Raw genomic sequence first — 15,041 nt, forward strand, 5'->3', positions numbered from 1 at the left:
GAAACAGTAAGTAATTAATGGTCCTTGAGCTAGGTTGTTGGATCAGTCACGCCTCTAACATTGTTGGCATTCAGCTATATTTTCTCCGTCTCCTTCAGGAGATGTCATGGGAGGTTTTCTGAAATTCAGCCATAGCATACCAACTGCATCCCCCTGCTCTGCTCCTTATCCAAAATGGAAAAGAGTTTGGTCTGGTGTGACCGTTTTTTGTGCATACTTGTGGCCTTAACATACTTGGTCCTCCATCCTCTTATCTGTAAGATGCTGGGCTACATCAGGAGATTTCCTGGATTCCTTCGGACCAAGACTTTGGGAGCCAGGGCTGGGCGTTGGCTTACTGATGCTGTTGGGGGTGAGGTAAGATGCTGTGCCCACAGGTCCAGCTTCACCCAGATAGCCAAGGGAGGTGTCTGCACAGAGAGGATGGGTGGGGAGCCCATTCCCAGTAGCAGGCAAGTTACTGTGGGCCAAGCCAGTCAGGGAGGGAGCAAGAACAGCAGCAGCCTTGATTCCTCCTCCCCATCCCATCCACCCCCATAAGAACCGAACTGTGTATCTCAATCCTAGAATGTGTGGAATGTGCCACAGCCTGATAGGCATGAAGCAATCTGTAGAGAGGCAGGGAGGAGCTCTACTCCCCAGTCAGAGGCCTGACAGTGCAAGGACTACGGGTCCTGAGGGCTGGGCTGCCCCTCCCATCCTCCCTGGGCCTGCTGCCTCAGCCAGGATATCAAAGACTGCATTGTGCATTGAGCGGGACTTGGTCCCTCGTGTGCCAGGGAGGAGGCGGGGGGAGGGACACCGCTGGGAGGCTGTCCCCTCCCAGTGCTCTTCTGGCTGGTGTTCCCAGGGGCCTTGGCCTGGGGAGGATGGTGCACACATGGGTGGCTGCTTCTGCATCCCTTGGGAGCGGAGTCTGTCCTGGGGGCCAGGTGAGTTTCCTGGGGTGCCCCGGCCTGTGGCTTGGCTGAGGTGGTGGGTCCAGTGAAGGCTTACGGATCTGCTGGGTTGGGGGAGCTACTCTTCTAAAGATGGGGAGATGGTTGTACTTTCTGGCTTCTTCTTCTCCCTTCCTCACTTAGTATTTGTCATTCTGGCTTTGTGAAAAGGGAGTGAAGCCTGGGAAGCATCTACGTTTCCTGAAGAAAGAGGCTTTGAGCTTGCTCTAGGAGGAGGAGAGAGTGCTGCTTTTGGCTGCCATTCCCAGGGTGTGACTAAGCCCTTCCTTCCTTTCTTCCCAAGATTCCCTAGTTCAGGAAGAAAGCTCAGGCAGTTAGTTCCTCTGGGGCCCAGGAGTGGTCATAAACTTGGCCCAAGCCACTCAACCCTATTTTTGTCCGGGTTAATGTTACTGGAGAAAAACAGGCAGTTTCCTGCCTCCTACCTATTATAGTGTGATTTTTTCTTTCTTTCTTTTTTTTTTTTGTACGTCAAATTGAGGTCACAGAGTTGTTGCTCTAAGAATTGTCAAGTCATCTGAGACTTGACACAGGGTGACCAGCCTTGCCGGTTTCACTGGGACCCAGGGCTTTCCCAGGGTGCATTCAGTGCTAAAACCGGGACAGTCCCAGGCAAACTGGGGTTGTTAGTCACCTTAATGCAAGCTCCTCGCTTCTTTTCACAGCAAGACCAAGGTGAGGCCCTGTGGTCTCGTGTATGGCATTTATTAGGATGAGTGGTGGCTTTGGAGGAAGACTTGCTTGGGAGACAGAAGAGCATTACACCGAGAAATCATTCCTAACCCTTGTTAGGATTCCGTATCTTCCTGGAGCACTGCCATGTTTCCTTGGAGGGGGAGCCCAGGAGAACCTCTAGCTAAGGCCTTCTACTCTCTGAGAGATGACTTCCCCCTGTAGTCTTGTGACCTGGGCTCGACAACATGGAAGGCACTAGAGGTTCCTGAAGCGAATCTGAAGCAGCCACGTTCTGCTTCCTCTGCTTGAAGTCTCAGCCTAGGCGCCTTGGTACCTCCAGCAGGGAAAGGCTCCCAGACTAAGCAACCCTAGACTTTATAAGCAAGCAAATGCCCTTGGCACAAAGGCATGACCTTCAGCTAGGAAACAAATCTGGAAGAAAGATTCTCCAGATTTCAAAGATGTATATACTTTTCAGACCCTCCCCCTAAATCCTGTTGTCATTGCACCCCGTGGGAGCAGACGTTGCATGGGAACTGTGGGAACATGAAGAACCACCGGTCTGTAAGGCAGGGACCTGGGTTCTAGATCTGACTCAGTCTACTTCCTCTTAGGCAGGCATCCTCACAGTTAATCACCTGACCTTTGAGGCCAGAGTGTCTGGATTTGATCTTAGTTCTTTGATTTGGCTTGACCAATTTATTTAACCTTTCTGTGTTTCAGTTTCCTCACCTGTAGATTTTATGATATAATTATGCCTTCCTCACAGGGTTGTGGTAGGGATTAAGTTTACATGTGAAACAGTTAAAACAACCTGGTACACAGTTAATTAAGCACAATAAATAAAACAAGGCACATGAATCACATCTCTATGACTCTGGCATATCATGCTCTCTCTCTAGGCCTCCCTTTTCTCATCTATAAAACAAGGGGGTTAACTCTGCCTGTGAAGGTATCTTAGGGAGCTCTGCTCCTAGTCCCTGACACCCAGCTTCAGCTGGAGCAGCTCTGCTCCTGTTTGACATCCTGTTGTTCAACCCAAAATTTCATGTAAAAGAATTCTGCAGCTCAAAACCAACCAATCAACATTGAAGAAAACATCCTCAAAGTTCTTATAATACTATCATTCAATTATCTTATTGTTTCACCAGATTTTTGCCATCGAATTGGTTGGCATCCTGGATTCACTTTTTCACCAGGAGTCAGCCTGATATTTATTTCTACTGAGGCTTTTCATGCCATCTCCCTAAACTGTTTTCTGTACTTGTCAGGGGATTTCCCTAGGGAGGATGATATGGTGTTATAGGTCTGAGGCCAGTTGTTGTAAACATCCCCTTCTAGGTTCCCCCTATTTATCCTAGAGAAATGCAACAAAGTATGAGACACATGCTGGAGTGACCTAATAGTGTGTGACTTTGGGCAAGTCTCATATTCTTCGAACCTCAGTTTTCCTGTCTGTAAAATGAATCTAATGATAGTATCTATCACACGGAGCTTTCGTGAAGATTAAATCAGATAATTCATCTCATGGATTTAGCACAGTGTCTGCCTTCTGATAAATCCTCAGTAATTGTGGGCTGTTTTATTGTTAGCTAATAGGGACCACTCCCACGTTCCTTCTTCCTATTCCTTACTCTACTGGAGTAGGAGTCTGTGCTCCTGCTTCTTTGGCTGCTTCAGTCATTGTGTCCGTTTCAGTGGGAGTAAACAGTGAGGACCAACAGTCCTCAAGGGTTAGGGAGGCAGGAAAGAAGAAGGCTTGACAGTACTAAACCCCAGACAGCTGCCCAGCTGGTTTGCCTTGGTGTGACACAATGACAAACATTGTCCCCGACACCCCCCAGGTGTGCTGCATTCTCACACATGGACTCTGCCTGCAGCATCTGTTTCTGTGATGTTTCTTACTTACTCACATAAATCTCCTGATTGCATGTGGGCAGGGGATGGGTTTCTAGTAACTGCCATTATTTCTGGCTTCTGGACCCCTGGAAATTCTTGCCACTGTTAAACTACAGTTGCTCACTTAGGATCACAGAGCAAGTCATGTCAAGATTTGTTGGTCTAAAAGCTTCTAGCACTGCCCCCTTACCTTTCAACACTATCTTGAAGACATCTGGCAGACTTACACCCTTAAACAGAGGATGTGGGAGAGATACATTTGCCTACGTTGATCGCTGTTGTTTGTAACTTTCCTTTCAACCTTTTTGGTAAATACGAATCATCAGTAAAATTATAGGAGATGGGGGGGTGAATGCTGACAATAGCAAACCATGCTTCACATTTGAGCTTTAAAAAGCTCGTGAGGTGCTTTGAACATACTGATAATAGAGACTATGAGAACAATATGCAAATTTCTACTTTTTGTCATATTAGCTTCAGAACTTCTTTTACTTTTTGAAAAAATAAAAGATTACAGATACAATTAGGGTCCCCTGGTAGTTCTTCCCAATCTCACTACCTACTCTCCCTCCCCCAAATTAATCACATTCATGAATTCAGTGGTTTTGTGCTTTTATTACATATTTGTGTACTCGTATCATTGCAAAGAATTTATTTTGAAGATTTTTAACCTTAAAATGATATAATTATGCAAACTGCTTTTATTTTTTTGCTCAACATTATGATCTAAGATATATTCATGTAGATAAATGTAGCTGTAATTCTAATTTGGTATTTGTTCCAACAGGACAATGTGGGTTTACATCATAAAAATTGCTGGTTGTATGCTTGTCAGGTCAAAGAAAAAAAATGTGGGTGGAGAAGAAAAGAATGCAGGGAAATGTTTACTGTTTGGTTATCTTCTTAAAGTTGGGAGTGGTGGTGGATGGGTGGGATCAAGGAGAGACTGAGAGAGGAGAAATAGGAGTGAATTCTCATTTCCAGCAAGTTTCTGTGAGTGAAATATTTCCCAAGTTGGAAACCATAGATCTCAGCATTCTGAGGTTGGGTTTATGTAGTGGAACTGGCAAGGTCTGCACCCAATGATCTGGATGGCCTCTGACTCTATTGCTGACTTGCTGTGTGACCCCGGTAAAATCATTACTCCTCTCTGGGGCCTTAGTTTCTCAACAGTAAAATTAGGAGTGGAACTCAATGGTCTTTTATTCCCTTCAAATATTCGTTTTCTGTAATTATTGCCTCTCCTCATCTTTATCTCTCATATTTAAAATGTCAAGATGCCTTCCCTTTTCTAACTTTAAAATAGAGTGTCATTCACTTTATTCCCTGACTTCTCATTTGCCAAGATCACAGTCCATATTCTCACACTCACACCCATGGACTGCCATACAATTTTTCAGCTATCCTCCATGCTTCTTCTCCTTGCCTCTCTCTGTCCTTCCTGTGCTATCCCAGGTAGAATTTCCACTTTTGTTTTGCCACACCTATGTGCAGGAATGTTTCATAGCTCCATATTGCTTGCTATATCCAATCTAAATTCCTCTGCCTTCCTTAAAATGCTCTCCCTATTCTGACTCTACCATATTTATCAATTTTAGCCCCATGACCACTCACCTCTCCAGTATGTCCTCTGTCAGCTCATGTGCATGCAAAGTTCATTCACCCCTATCCTGCTGAGCTCTTTACCAGTAATTCTGCTTTTCTACCACCTATATGAATCGACCAACAAAATAAAGAGGAAGCCATAGACTGGAGGATAATATTTGTAAACCACATATCTGACACTTGTATCCAGAATATTTTTTAAAAATCTTATAACTCAGTAATGAGAAGGTAAACAACCCAATTAAAATGTACAGACACTTTCATTCAGAAAATACAGGGATGGAAAATAAGCATGTGAAAAAATATTCAACATCATTAGTTATTAGGGAAGTATAAATTGAAACAATGAGATAAAACTGCAAACCTACTAGAATGGCTACACTTAAGAAGACTGATACTATCAAGTGCTGATGTGAATGTGGAGCAACAGGAACTTTCACACATTGCTGATGAAAATGCAAAATGGTACAGCCATTTTGGAAAGCAGTTTGGCAGGTTTTCTTTTTTTCTGTGCCAAAGTCAATTTTATTTTATTTTTTTGATATCTTTATTCAAGCATAATTACTTTACAATATTGTCTTAGTTTCTGTTGTATAACAAAGTGAATCAGCCACATGTATACATATATCCCCATATCCCCTCCCTCTTGCGTCTCCACTATTTAGGTCTAGTTTGGCAGTTTTTAAATAAACCTCTGTGTTTTTTGAATTGAGTGTTAGTAACTTTCTCTAACCAATAATAAAAATAAAACTAGCTTCCAAAAAGTAATTTATTGATTCATAAATAAAAAGTTCAGGGGTTGTTTGTTTCAGGTATGTCTGGGTCAAAATATTCAAATGATATTATCTGGAAGTTATCTTTCCTAAGCTCTGTTTGTACTGGGTTGGCCTCAACCTCAGGCAAACTTTCTCCCTGTAGTGGGCCCCATAGCTCCAGACTGTCATATTCACAGCTTCAAGTGCAGTGGAAAGGAATCTTTTCCTGAAAAGGTCTAAGGAAAGTCCTAGGACCAGTTCTCACTGGCTTAACTTTGGTCACCTGGCCATGGTACAGCATAACCTGACTGGCTTACGCTTGAGTCACGTGTCCACTTTTGGAGCTAGGGATGGAGTCAGCCCCATCTGAATGACATAGACTAGGTTTACATGGGTCACATCGCTAATGAGGAAGCCAGGGATTGAGTCCAGCACTACCTGATTGCAGATTTTTTTCCTAGCCACTTCTCTACCTGCCTCCATTTTTTCCTAGACACTTCTCTACCTGTCCATTACAGAATATTTGGAAAGCAGACAAAAGTATAGAAAAAATGGTTAAAAGTGACCCAGCGATATCTATCATGGGCCTTTTGGTTTATTTCCTTTGTCATTTTAAAAAAATCATATATTTTCCCTAAAGTACTTTATTCTATATGATAGTTTTTTTTCCAGTTTTATTGAGATGTAACTGACATTCAGCACTGTATAAATTTAAGGTGTACAGCATGATGATTTGAACTACATACATCAAGAAGTGAGTACCACAGTAACTTTAGTGGACATCCATCATTTCCTACAAATATAAAATTAAAGAAAAGGAAAAAAATTTTTCCTTGTGATTTGGGCCCTCTCTCTTTTTTTCTTGATGAATCTGGCTGAAGGTTTATCAATTTTGTTTATTTTTTTAAGAACAAGTTCTTAGTTTATTGTTTTTTCAGTTTCTATTTCATTCATTTCTGCTTTGATCTTTATGATTTCTTTCCTTCTACTAATTTTGGGTTGTGTTTGCTCTTCTTTTTCTAGTTCCTTTAGGTATAAGGCTAGGTTGTTTGTGATTTTTCTTGTTTCTCAAGGTAGGCTTGTATTGCTATAAACTTGCCTCCTAGAACTGCTTTAGCTGTGTCCCATAGATTTTGGATCATTGTGTTTTAGTTTTCATTTGTCTCCAGATATTTTTTGATTTCTTCAGTGATCACTGGTTGTTTAGTAGCATATTGTTTAGCCTCCATGTTTGTGTTCTTTGCAGTTTTTTCTTTCAGTTTTTTCTTTCTTGTAGTTGATTTCTAGTCTTACAGTGTTGTGGTCAGAGAAGATGCTTGATAGAATTTCAATTTTCATAAATTTCCCGAGACTTGTTTTGTGGCCTAGCATGTGATCTATCCTAGAGAATGTTCCATGTGTACTTGAAAAGAATGTGTATTCTGCTGATTTTGGATGGACTGTTCTATATAATCCTATTAAGTTCATCTGGTCTAATGTGTCATTTAAGCCCAGTATTCTGTACTGATTTTGTCTAGATGATTTGTCTATTATTGATATAAGTGGGGTGTCAAAGTCCCCTAGTAATATCGGGTTACTGTCAATTTCTCCCTTTATGTCTGTTAATACTTGCTTTATGTATTTAGGTGCTCCACTGTCAGATGCATATATATTTAAAATTTTTATATCTCCTGTTGGATTGATCCCTTGATAATCATGTAGTGTGTTTCTTTGTCTCTTGTTACTGTCTTTGTTTTTTAAAGTCTATTTTGTCTGATATAAGTTTTGCTACTGCGACTTCTTTTTCATTTCCGTTTGTATGGAATATCTTTTTCCATTCCCTCACTTTCAGTCTGTATGTGTTTTTAGATCTGAAGTGAATCTCCTGTAGGCAGCATATATGTATGGGTCTTGTTTTTGTATCCATTCAGCCACTCTATGTCTTTTGATTGGAGCATTCAGTCTATTACATTTAAAGTAATTATTGATAGGTAAACTTATTGCCATTTTGGTAATTGTTTTTGGAGTTCTTTTTTGTTTCTTTCTTCTTCTTTTGTTCCTTTCTCTTGTGATTTGATGACTATCCTTAGTGCCATGTTTGTTTTTGTATCTCTTTTTTGTGTGTGTATCTACTGTAGATTTTTGGTTTATGGTTACCATGAGGCATTTATACACACACACACACACACACACACACACACATATAACTTTTGTACTGTGTATTCTTTACTTATTGTGGCTACAGATGATTTTACTACTTTTTTCTTTAACCTTCCTACTAGCTTTATATGTAGTTGAGTTACTACTTTTACTGCATGTTTGCCTTTACTAATGAGCTTTTTTCTTTTGTAATTTTCATGTTTCTAGTTGTGGCCTTTTCTTGTTTGCTTGAAGAAGTCCCTTTAAAATTTCTTGTAAAGCTTGGTGGTACTGAACTCTTTTAGCTTTTGTCTGTAAAACTTTTGATCTCTCCATCAAATCTGAATGAAAGCCTTTCCAGGTTGAGTATTCTTGGTTGCAGGTTTTTCCTTTTCATCACTTTAAATGTATTGTGCCAGTCCCTTCTGACCTGCAGAGTTTCTGCTGAAAAGTCAGTTGATAGTCTTATGGGACTTTCCTTATAAGTAATTTGTTGTTTTTCTCTTGCCCTTTTAATATATTCTCCCTTTATCTGTGATTTCCAACATTTTAATTACAATGTGTCTTCGTGTGGTTCTCTTTGGGTTGATTCTGTTTGGGACTCTCTGTGATTCCTGGACCTAGATGTGTGTTTGCTTTCCCAGGTTAAAAAGGTTTCAGCTATTATGTTCCCTGCTCCCTTCGCTTTCTCTCTTCTCCTTCTGGGACCCCTTTAACGTGAATGTTAGTATGCTTGATGTTGTCCTAGAGGTCTCTTAAACTGTCTTCATTAATTTTCATTCCTTTTTCTTTTTGTTTTCAGCTTGAGTGATTTCCACTACTCTGCCTTCCAGCTCACTGATCTCTTCCTCTGTGTCATATAAACCACTGTTCATTCCGTCTAGTGTATTTTTTATATCAGTTATTGTATTCTTCATCTCTGTTTCGTTCTTTATATTTTCTAACTCTTTGTTAAAAACTTCTAACTTCTCACTCTGTTCATCCAATTTTCTCCTGAGTTCTTGAACATCTTTATGATCCTTACCTTGAACACTTTATTAGTAGATTGCTTATCTTCACTTCACTTAGTTCTTCTTCTGGAGTTTTATCTTGTTCCTTCATTTGGAATATATTCTTCTGTTGCCTCATTTTGCCTAATTTGTTTTTTTTTTTTAATTCTATGCAGGGCTTCCCTGGTGGCGCAGGGGTTGAGAGTCCACCTGCCAATGCAGGGGACACAGGTTCATGCCCCGGTCCGGAAAGATCCCACATGCCGCGGAGTGGCTGGGCTTGTGAGCCATGGCCGCTGAGCCTGGGCGTCCGGAGCCTGTGCTCCGCAACGCGAGAGGCCACAACAGTGAAAGGCCCACATACCGCAAAAAAAAAAAAAATTCTGTGCATTTGATAGGTTAACTACATTTCCCAACCTTGGAGTAGTGGCCTTTTGTAGGAGATGTCCTATGTGTCCCAGCAGTGCACTCCTCTCTGGTCACCAGAGCTATATGATCTAGGGGTGCCCCCTATGTGGGTTGCATGGGTTCTTCTGTTGTGGCACGCTGACTACTGGGGTAGTCTGGTAGGTATGGCTAGCCCCCAGTCTGGTTGGTTGCCAGGTCACTGGTAGGCATGGCTGGGTAATCTGAGGCAGCTGGCTGTGGAGCCCCAGCACCACTGGGGCTAGTGCTGGTGGGTGGAGCTGGGTTCTGGGTGGGTGATTGCAGGGTCAGGGGTCCTGGATCTATTGTTAGCCTGCTGTTGAGCAGGGTTGGTTCCTTACATTGCTGACTGCAGGATCTGGGGTGTCCCTAAGCTAGTGTTGGCCTACTGGTGAGAAGTGCTCGGTCCTCTGATGGCTGGCTGAGGGGCCCAAGGTGTTTCAGAGCTGGTGTCAGCCTGCTAGATGGTGGGGCCATGGCCTGAAGGGTCCCAGTGCTGGTGCTGACCTTCTGGTGGATGAGGCCAGATCCCAGGGCAGCTGTCTGTGGGGCCCAAGTTGTCCCAGAGCTGGTGCTGGCCTGCTGATGGGCAAGGCTGGGTCCCATGGGGTCCTGGGCCTGGTGCTAACCTGCTAGTGGGTGGGCTGGGTCCTGACATGGCAGGCTGCAGGGCTATAGTGGTGCTGTGGTTGATGTCTGCCAGGTGGTGGGTATGGTCAGAGCCCAGGGGATCCCAGGGCTGGTACTTGCCCATGGGTTGGTAAGGCTGGGTCCTGGGGCTAGTGCTGGACCACTGGTGGGCAGAGCTGGGTCCTAGGGTCTCTGGCTGCAGGGCCTGGGGATCCTGGAGCTGGAGTCAGCCCTGTGGTAGACAGGGCCAGGTCCTGGGGTGGCTATGAGCTCAGGGGGTCTTAAGGCAGCCAGCCTGCCAGTGGGTGGGGCTGTGTCCTTGCCTGGCCTGTTGCATGGCCTGAGACATCACAGTACTGGTACTGACAGGCTGCTGGTGGGGCCAGGTCCAGCACTAATAAGCTAGAGGGAAATTCCAAAATGGTGCTTGCCAGTACCAGGGTCCTCATGATAGAACAAGATTCCAAAAATGTCTGTCCCCTTTGTCCATGTCCCCATGGTGAGTTCCAGTTGCCTCCTACCTCTCCGGGAGGCTCTCCAAGATAATCAGGTAGGTCTGACTCAGGCTCCTTTCAAGCGGTAGCCTCTTTCCTGGGTCCCAGAGAATGTGAGATTTTGTGTGTGCCCTTTAAGAGTGGAGCCTCTATTTCCTTCAGCCCTCTGGGACTCCTGAAAATAAGCCCCACTGGTCTTAAAAGCCAAATGTTCTGGGCATTTGCTTTCTGGTGCAGGACCCCTGGGCTGGGGAGTCCAGTGTGAGCTTGGACCCCTTACTCCTTGGGGAGAACCTCTGCAATTGTAATTCTCCTCCTGTTTGTGGGTTGCCCACCTTGGGGTATGGAACTTGATGAGACCATGCCTCTGCTCCTCCTACCTGTCTTACTGTGTCTTGTTTCTTCTTTATATCCTTAGTTGTAGAAGACTTTTTTGCTAGTCTTCTGGTCTTTCTCATCAGTAGCTGCTCTGTAAATAGTTGTATTTTTGGTGTGCCCGTGCGAAGAGGTGAGCTCAGGGTCTTCCTACTCCACCATCTTGGCCACTCCCTGATAGGATAGTTTCTTGTTGTGGTCTCTGGTTCTTTTTCAAGGCCCAGCTCAAGTCTTCAAATCTTTCATGCTGAAATATAATTCCATGTTTAAAAGAGCTCTGTAACCTGTAAATCCCTGTGCAACTATTAACTGTTCTTCACATTATAGAGCTCCCTCTGATTTTCCAGATTCTTTACTGTTTCTCAACAAGCTGTCTTCTGGCTCATGGGTCCCAAAACAGCTGGTGAATTAGCTCTTTCTACTCCAGAGATTCTCACACTATAGAGAACATCAGAAATCCTCAAAGTGCTAGGTAAAAATACATGTCTCCAGACTCTACCCCTAGATATTTTCAGGGGAGTAAGTGAGAAGGCTCCAGGAATATTTTAAAATTCATCTTTTTATTGAAATTTATCATTCATACAGAATTGTACATGAAATTATATGTACACAGCTTGTGAATTTTCACAAGGTGAATATATCCAGAATATATCCAACTATGCTGCTTCCTGTGGCTGTAATTCATTACTTCTCATTGGTATATTGTATTTAATTGTATATGTCATCGTTTACTCATCCATTCTAGTGTAGATGGACATTTGAGTCATTGCCAGGTTTGGGCTGTTATGAATTACTACTGCTCTGAGTATTTTAGTAGATATATTCTTGTGACGACATGTATGTATTATTTGGGATAATAGTGGAGTGGAACTGCTGAATCTTATGCATATGTACCTACGCATATGTTCAGCTTGAAGTGATACTGTCAAACAGTTTTCCAAAGTGAAAATTTTCAAAATTTATTCTCACACTTGCAGTATATGAGAGTTCTGGTTGCTGTGTATCCTTACAAACACTTGGCTTTACCTGTTTTTTTCATTTTTGCCAATCTGTGTAGAGGTGTTCCACTGTGGTTTTAATTTTCATTTCCCTGATGAACTTGAGAAAATTTTCATAAATCTACTGGCTGTTTGGATATTATCTTTGGTGAAATGCCTATTCAAGGCTTTTGCCCATTTTTCTAGTGGGTTACCCATCTATTTCTTAAATATTTTTAGCATTCTTTATATATTCTGGATTTAAATTCTTTGATGAATACACATATTGTCTACAGTTTCTTCTATTCTGTCACTTTTATCGCTCTCTTAATTACATCTTTTGACTAACAGCAGTTTTTCCTTTTAATGTACAGTAAGTCCCCTACATACGAATGAGTTCTGCCCTGAGAGCAAGTTCATAAGTGTAATTTGTTCGTAAGTCCAACAAAGTTAGCCTAGGTACCCAACTAACACAATCAGCTATATAGTACTGTACTGTTATAGGTTAATAATACTTTTCACAAAAATAATACATAAAAAACAAACACAAAAAATAAAGAAACCATTTTTAATCTTACAGTACAGTACCTTGAAAAGTACAGTAGTACAGTACAACAGCTGGCATACAGGGGCTGGCATCGAGTGAACAGGCAAGAAGAGTTACTGACTGGAGGAGAGGGAGGAGGTGGGAGATGGTAGAGCTGAAGGATCATCATCAATAGGAGACAGAAGGCAAGCTGCAATTTTACTCACACCTGACGTTGATGGTACAGCTTCTGGTTCCTTGCTGGGTTCAATTCTATCTACCCTCTTGAAAAAATGATCCAGTGATGTCTGGGTAGTAGCTCTTTCTTTCTGATCCTAGATGACATGGTACCACTGGGTTGCATTCTAAACAGCTGCTGCAACCTTCATGTACTGTTCTACGTTCGGGTCCTGTGCCTCAAAAACTAACAGTGCCTCCTCAAATAAAGAAAAGCCCCTTGCCATTTCCTGCATTGTGAAACTCTTTGGTTCTTCAGTTACTTCTTCTTCCTCTTGTCTCTCTTCGTACTTTCTCTGGGCACGTTCGCATCTTTGAAAGTTCACAACTTGAAGGTTCGTATGTAGGGCACTTACCGTATTCCAATCTATCCATTATTTCTTTTGTGGGTAGTACTTTTTCCATTCTGTTTAGGAAATTGCTGGCTACCCCAAGTCATGCAGATACTCTTCTAATTTTTACTCCACATTTTTTTGGTTCAGGTATCTTTTAAAAAACAAGCAACTAAATAATTCTGATGCAGACTATCCACAAATCACATTCTGCAAAACTGCGATTTTCTGCTCTAAACCTCATGTGTCCTTTAAGAGCTGTGCGCCCTACTCTCTCCCCCAAACCAGGGTCACCATCATGAACTTCCTTCTTCAAGGTAGGCTCATGCCACAGGCCCTCATGGTCCTCAGGCCATTGTCTCTTCTCATGGAGCCTTACAACAGGGACAGACTCACAAAGTTTGCCAGGGCTGGGTATAAATACGTGAGCTGTCAGTTTGGGGACCGTGATAGCCAGAGGACAAATGCCCCATAGTGGTGGCAGTGACTGCTCAGTCCCAGCTGACTGTTGCCAGATAATCATGAGGGTCCCAGACCATAGTTCTTCCAGTTTTCAAAGCAAAGCCAAACATCTGGGTTATGTAAAACATCCTGATTTCTAAATGATGTAGAGCAATTTAAACCTTAAAAATTCACTGTGTGGTAGCAGAAACTAACGCACCATTGTAAAGCAATTATACTCCAATAAAGACGTTAAAAAAAACAAAAAAACCCCCAATAGCTTGTTAAAATAATTCTTAAATTCCTTTAGCCTCTCCCAATATTTTAGTTACTTGTCCTCAGTTGCTTGTGTTTGTTCAACTTAGTATAAAATCCTTTAGGTTTTTCCCCTTCTTTAGATCTTTATTTCCTCATGTGGACTTTCACATTATATAAAACGTACGTTAAACAAAATATCTATGTTTTTCTCCTGTTTTAAAGAAAAATTCATTGTGCAGGGGGGGAAAAAGAAAAGAAAAAAGAAAAATGTGGGTTTTCTGTAGCCTGTGGCCTCTGGTATACCAGTTTTCAAACTCTGTCCTAGTGTAAGGAAGCAGGCTGCCACTCCAAGTGTGATCCTGGGACCAGCGGGATGGTCACCTGGGAGCACATTAGAAATGAAGAACCTCAGGCTTCCATCTACTGAGGCAGAATCTGCAATTTATCAATAGCCCCAGGTGATTCATACATTCATTAAAGTGTGAAAACTTTACGTAGATGTATGGTTTTTTATTTTTAATTTTTGAATTTTATTTTATTTTTTTATACAGCAGGTTCTGATTAGTCATCCATTGTATACACATCAGTGTATACATGTCAATCCCAATATCCCAATTCATCACACCAGATGTATGGTTCTTAATACTGGCTTAAATCAGAATCATTTGGGGAACTTAAGAAAAATACCTGTATCAATGCTAGATGATGTCTAGCTCTTCTCGGCCGGGCCCAAGTCGCGACTGACGAGGGACGGACGTTCATGGCGACCAGGACCGCTCTTCTCGTTCGGCCCCGGCCCCTTGCCTCTCCTCCCTGCCTGCTGGTGGTGTGTGTAAGGCAGAGGTACGGAATCCCCGCTGGAACTTGGTCTCCTGCCCCCTGCCTCACGGCGGTCGCCGGGCGCACCCGGTCCGCTCACGCAGCCGACACTCTAGCCTCGCCTTCTCGGAGAGTCTCGCGAGGCGTCCCACAGCTCACCACGCGCCCCCGTCGATGCGTGAGCGTCCCGCCTACTGCCTGCGGTGCCTCTGGCTGGCTCCAGGCGTCCCTGGGATGGCGTCGCTTCCTATTGTCAGCGAGCCCCTTGGGTTCCCCCTGTAGTGGTGAGTCTGGTGAGCAGCTCTCTTGGGGAGTCCAGGTGATAAGGAAGGCACGCCTGTGTCCCTCGTAGGGGCAGGTGCCTTGTGGGGGTCGTCCTCATACATGCAGGGGGACTGACTTGGCCGTGTGTTCCCCTTTCGCCGCCGAGGTTGCACGCGGGAGTGTGAGCTATCGTGACGGGCCGGGTGATGCGAAGCGGGGCTCAGGCAAGCCCCCTGGTTAGGCAAACGCAGGAGCCCGAGGC

General features: G+C 43.2%; 1 protein-coding gene across 1 annotated transcript in view; it reads left to right on the top strand.

Annotated features, from left to right (window-relative positions):
- Positions 1 to 855: 855 nt before the first annotated feature.
- SH3TC2 (SH3 domain and tetratricopeptide repeats 2) overlaps positions 856 to 15,041 on the top strand; it is a 61,962-nt gene continuing 47,776 nt past the window's right edge. Inside the window, exon 1 of the mRNA XM_024738259.1 lies at positions 856 to 932. Coding sequence (XP_024594027.1) covers positions 881 to 932 — 52 coding nt within the window. The 5' untranslated portion in view covers positions 856 to 880. The remainder of the gene's footprint in view (positions 933 to 15,041) is intronic.

Source organism: Neophocaena asiaeorientalis, unplaced genomic scaffold, assembly GCF_003031525.2.
Source record: "Neophocaena asiaeorientalis asiaeorientalis breed wild unplaced genomic scaffold, Neophocaena_asiaeorientalis_V1.1 scaffold404, whole genome shotgun sequence".
NCBI lineage: Eukaryota > Metazoa > Chordata > Mammalia > Artiodactyla > Phocoenidae > Neophocaena > Neophocaena asiaeorientalis.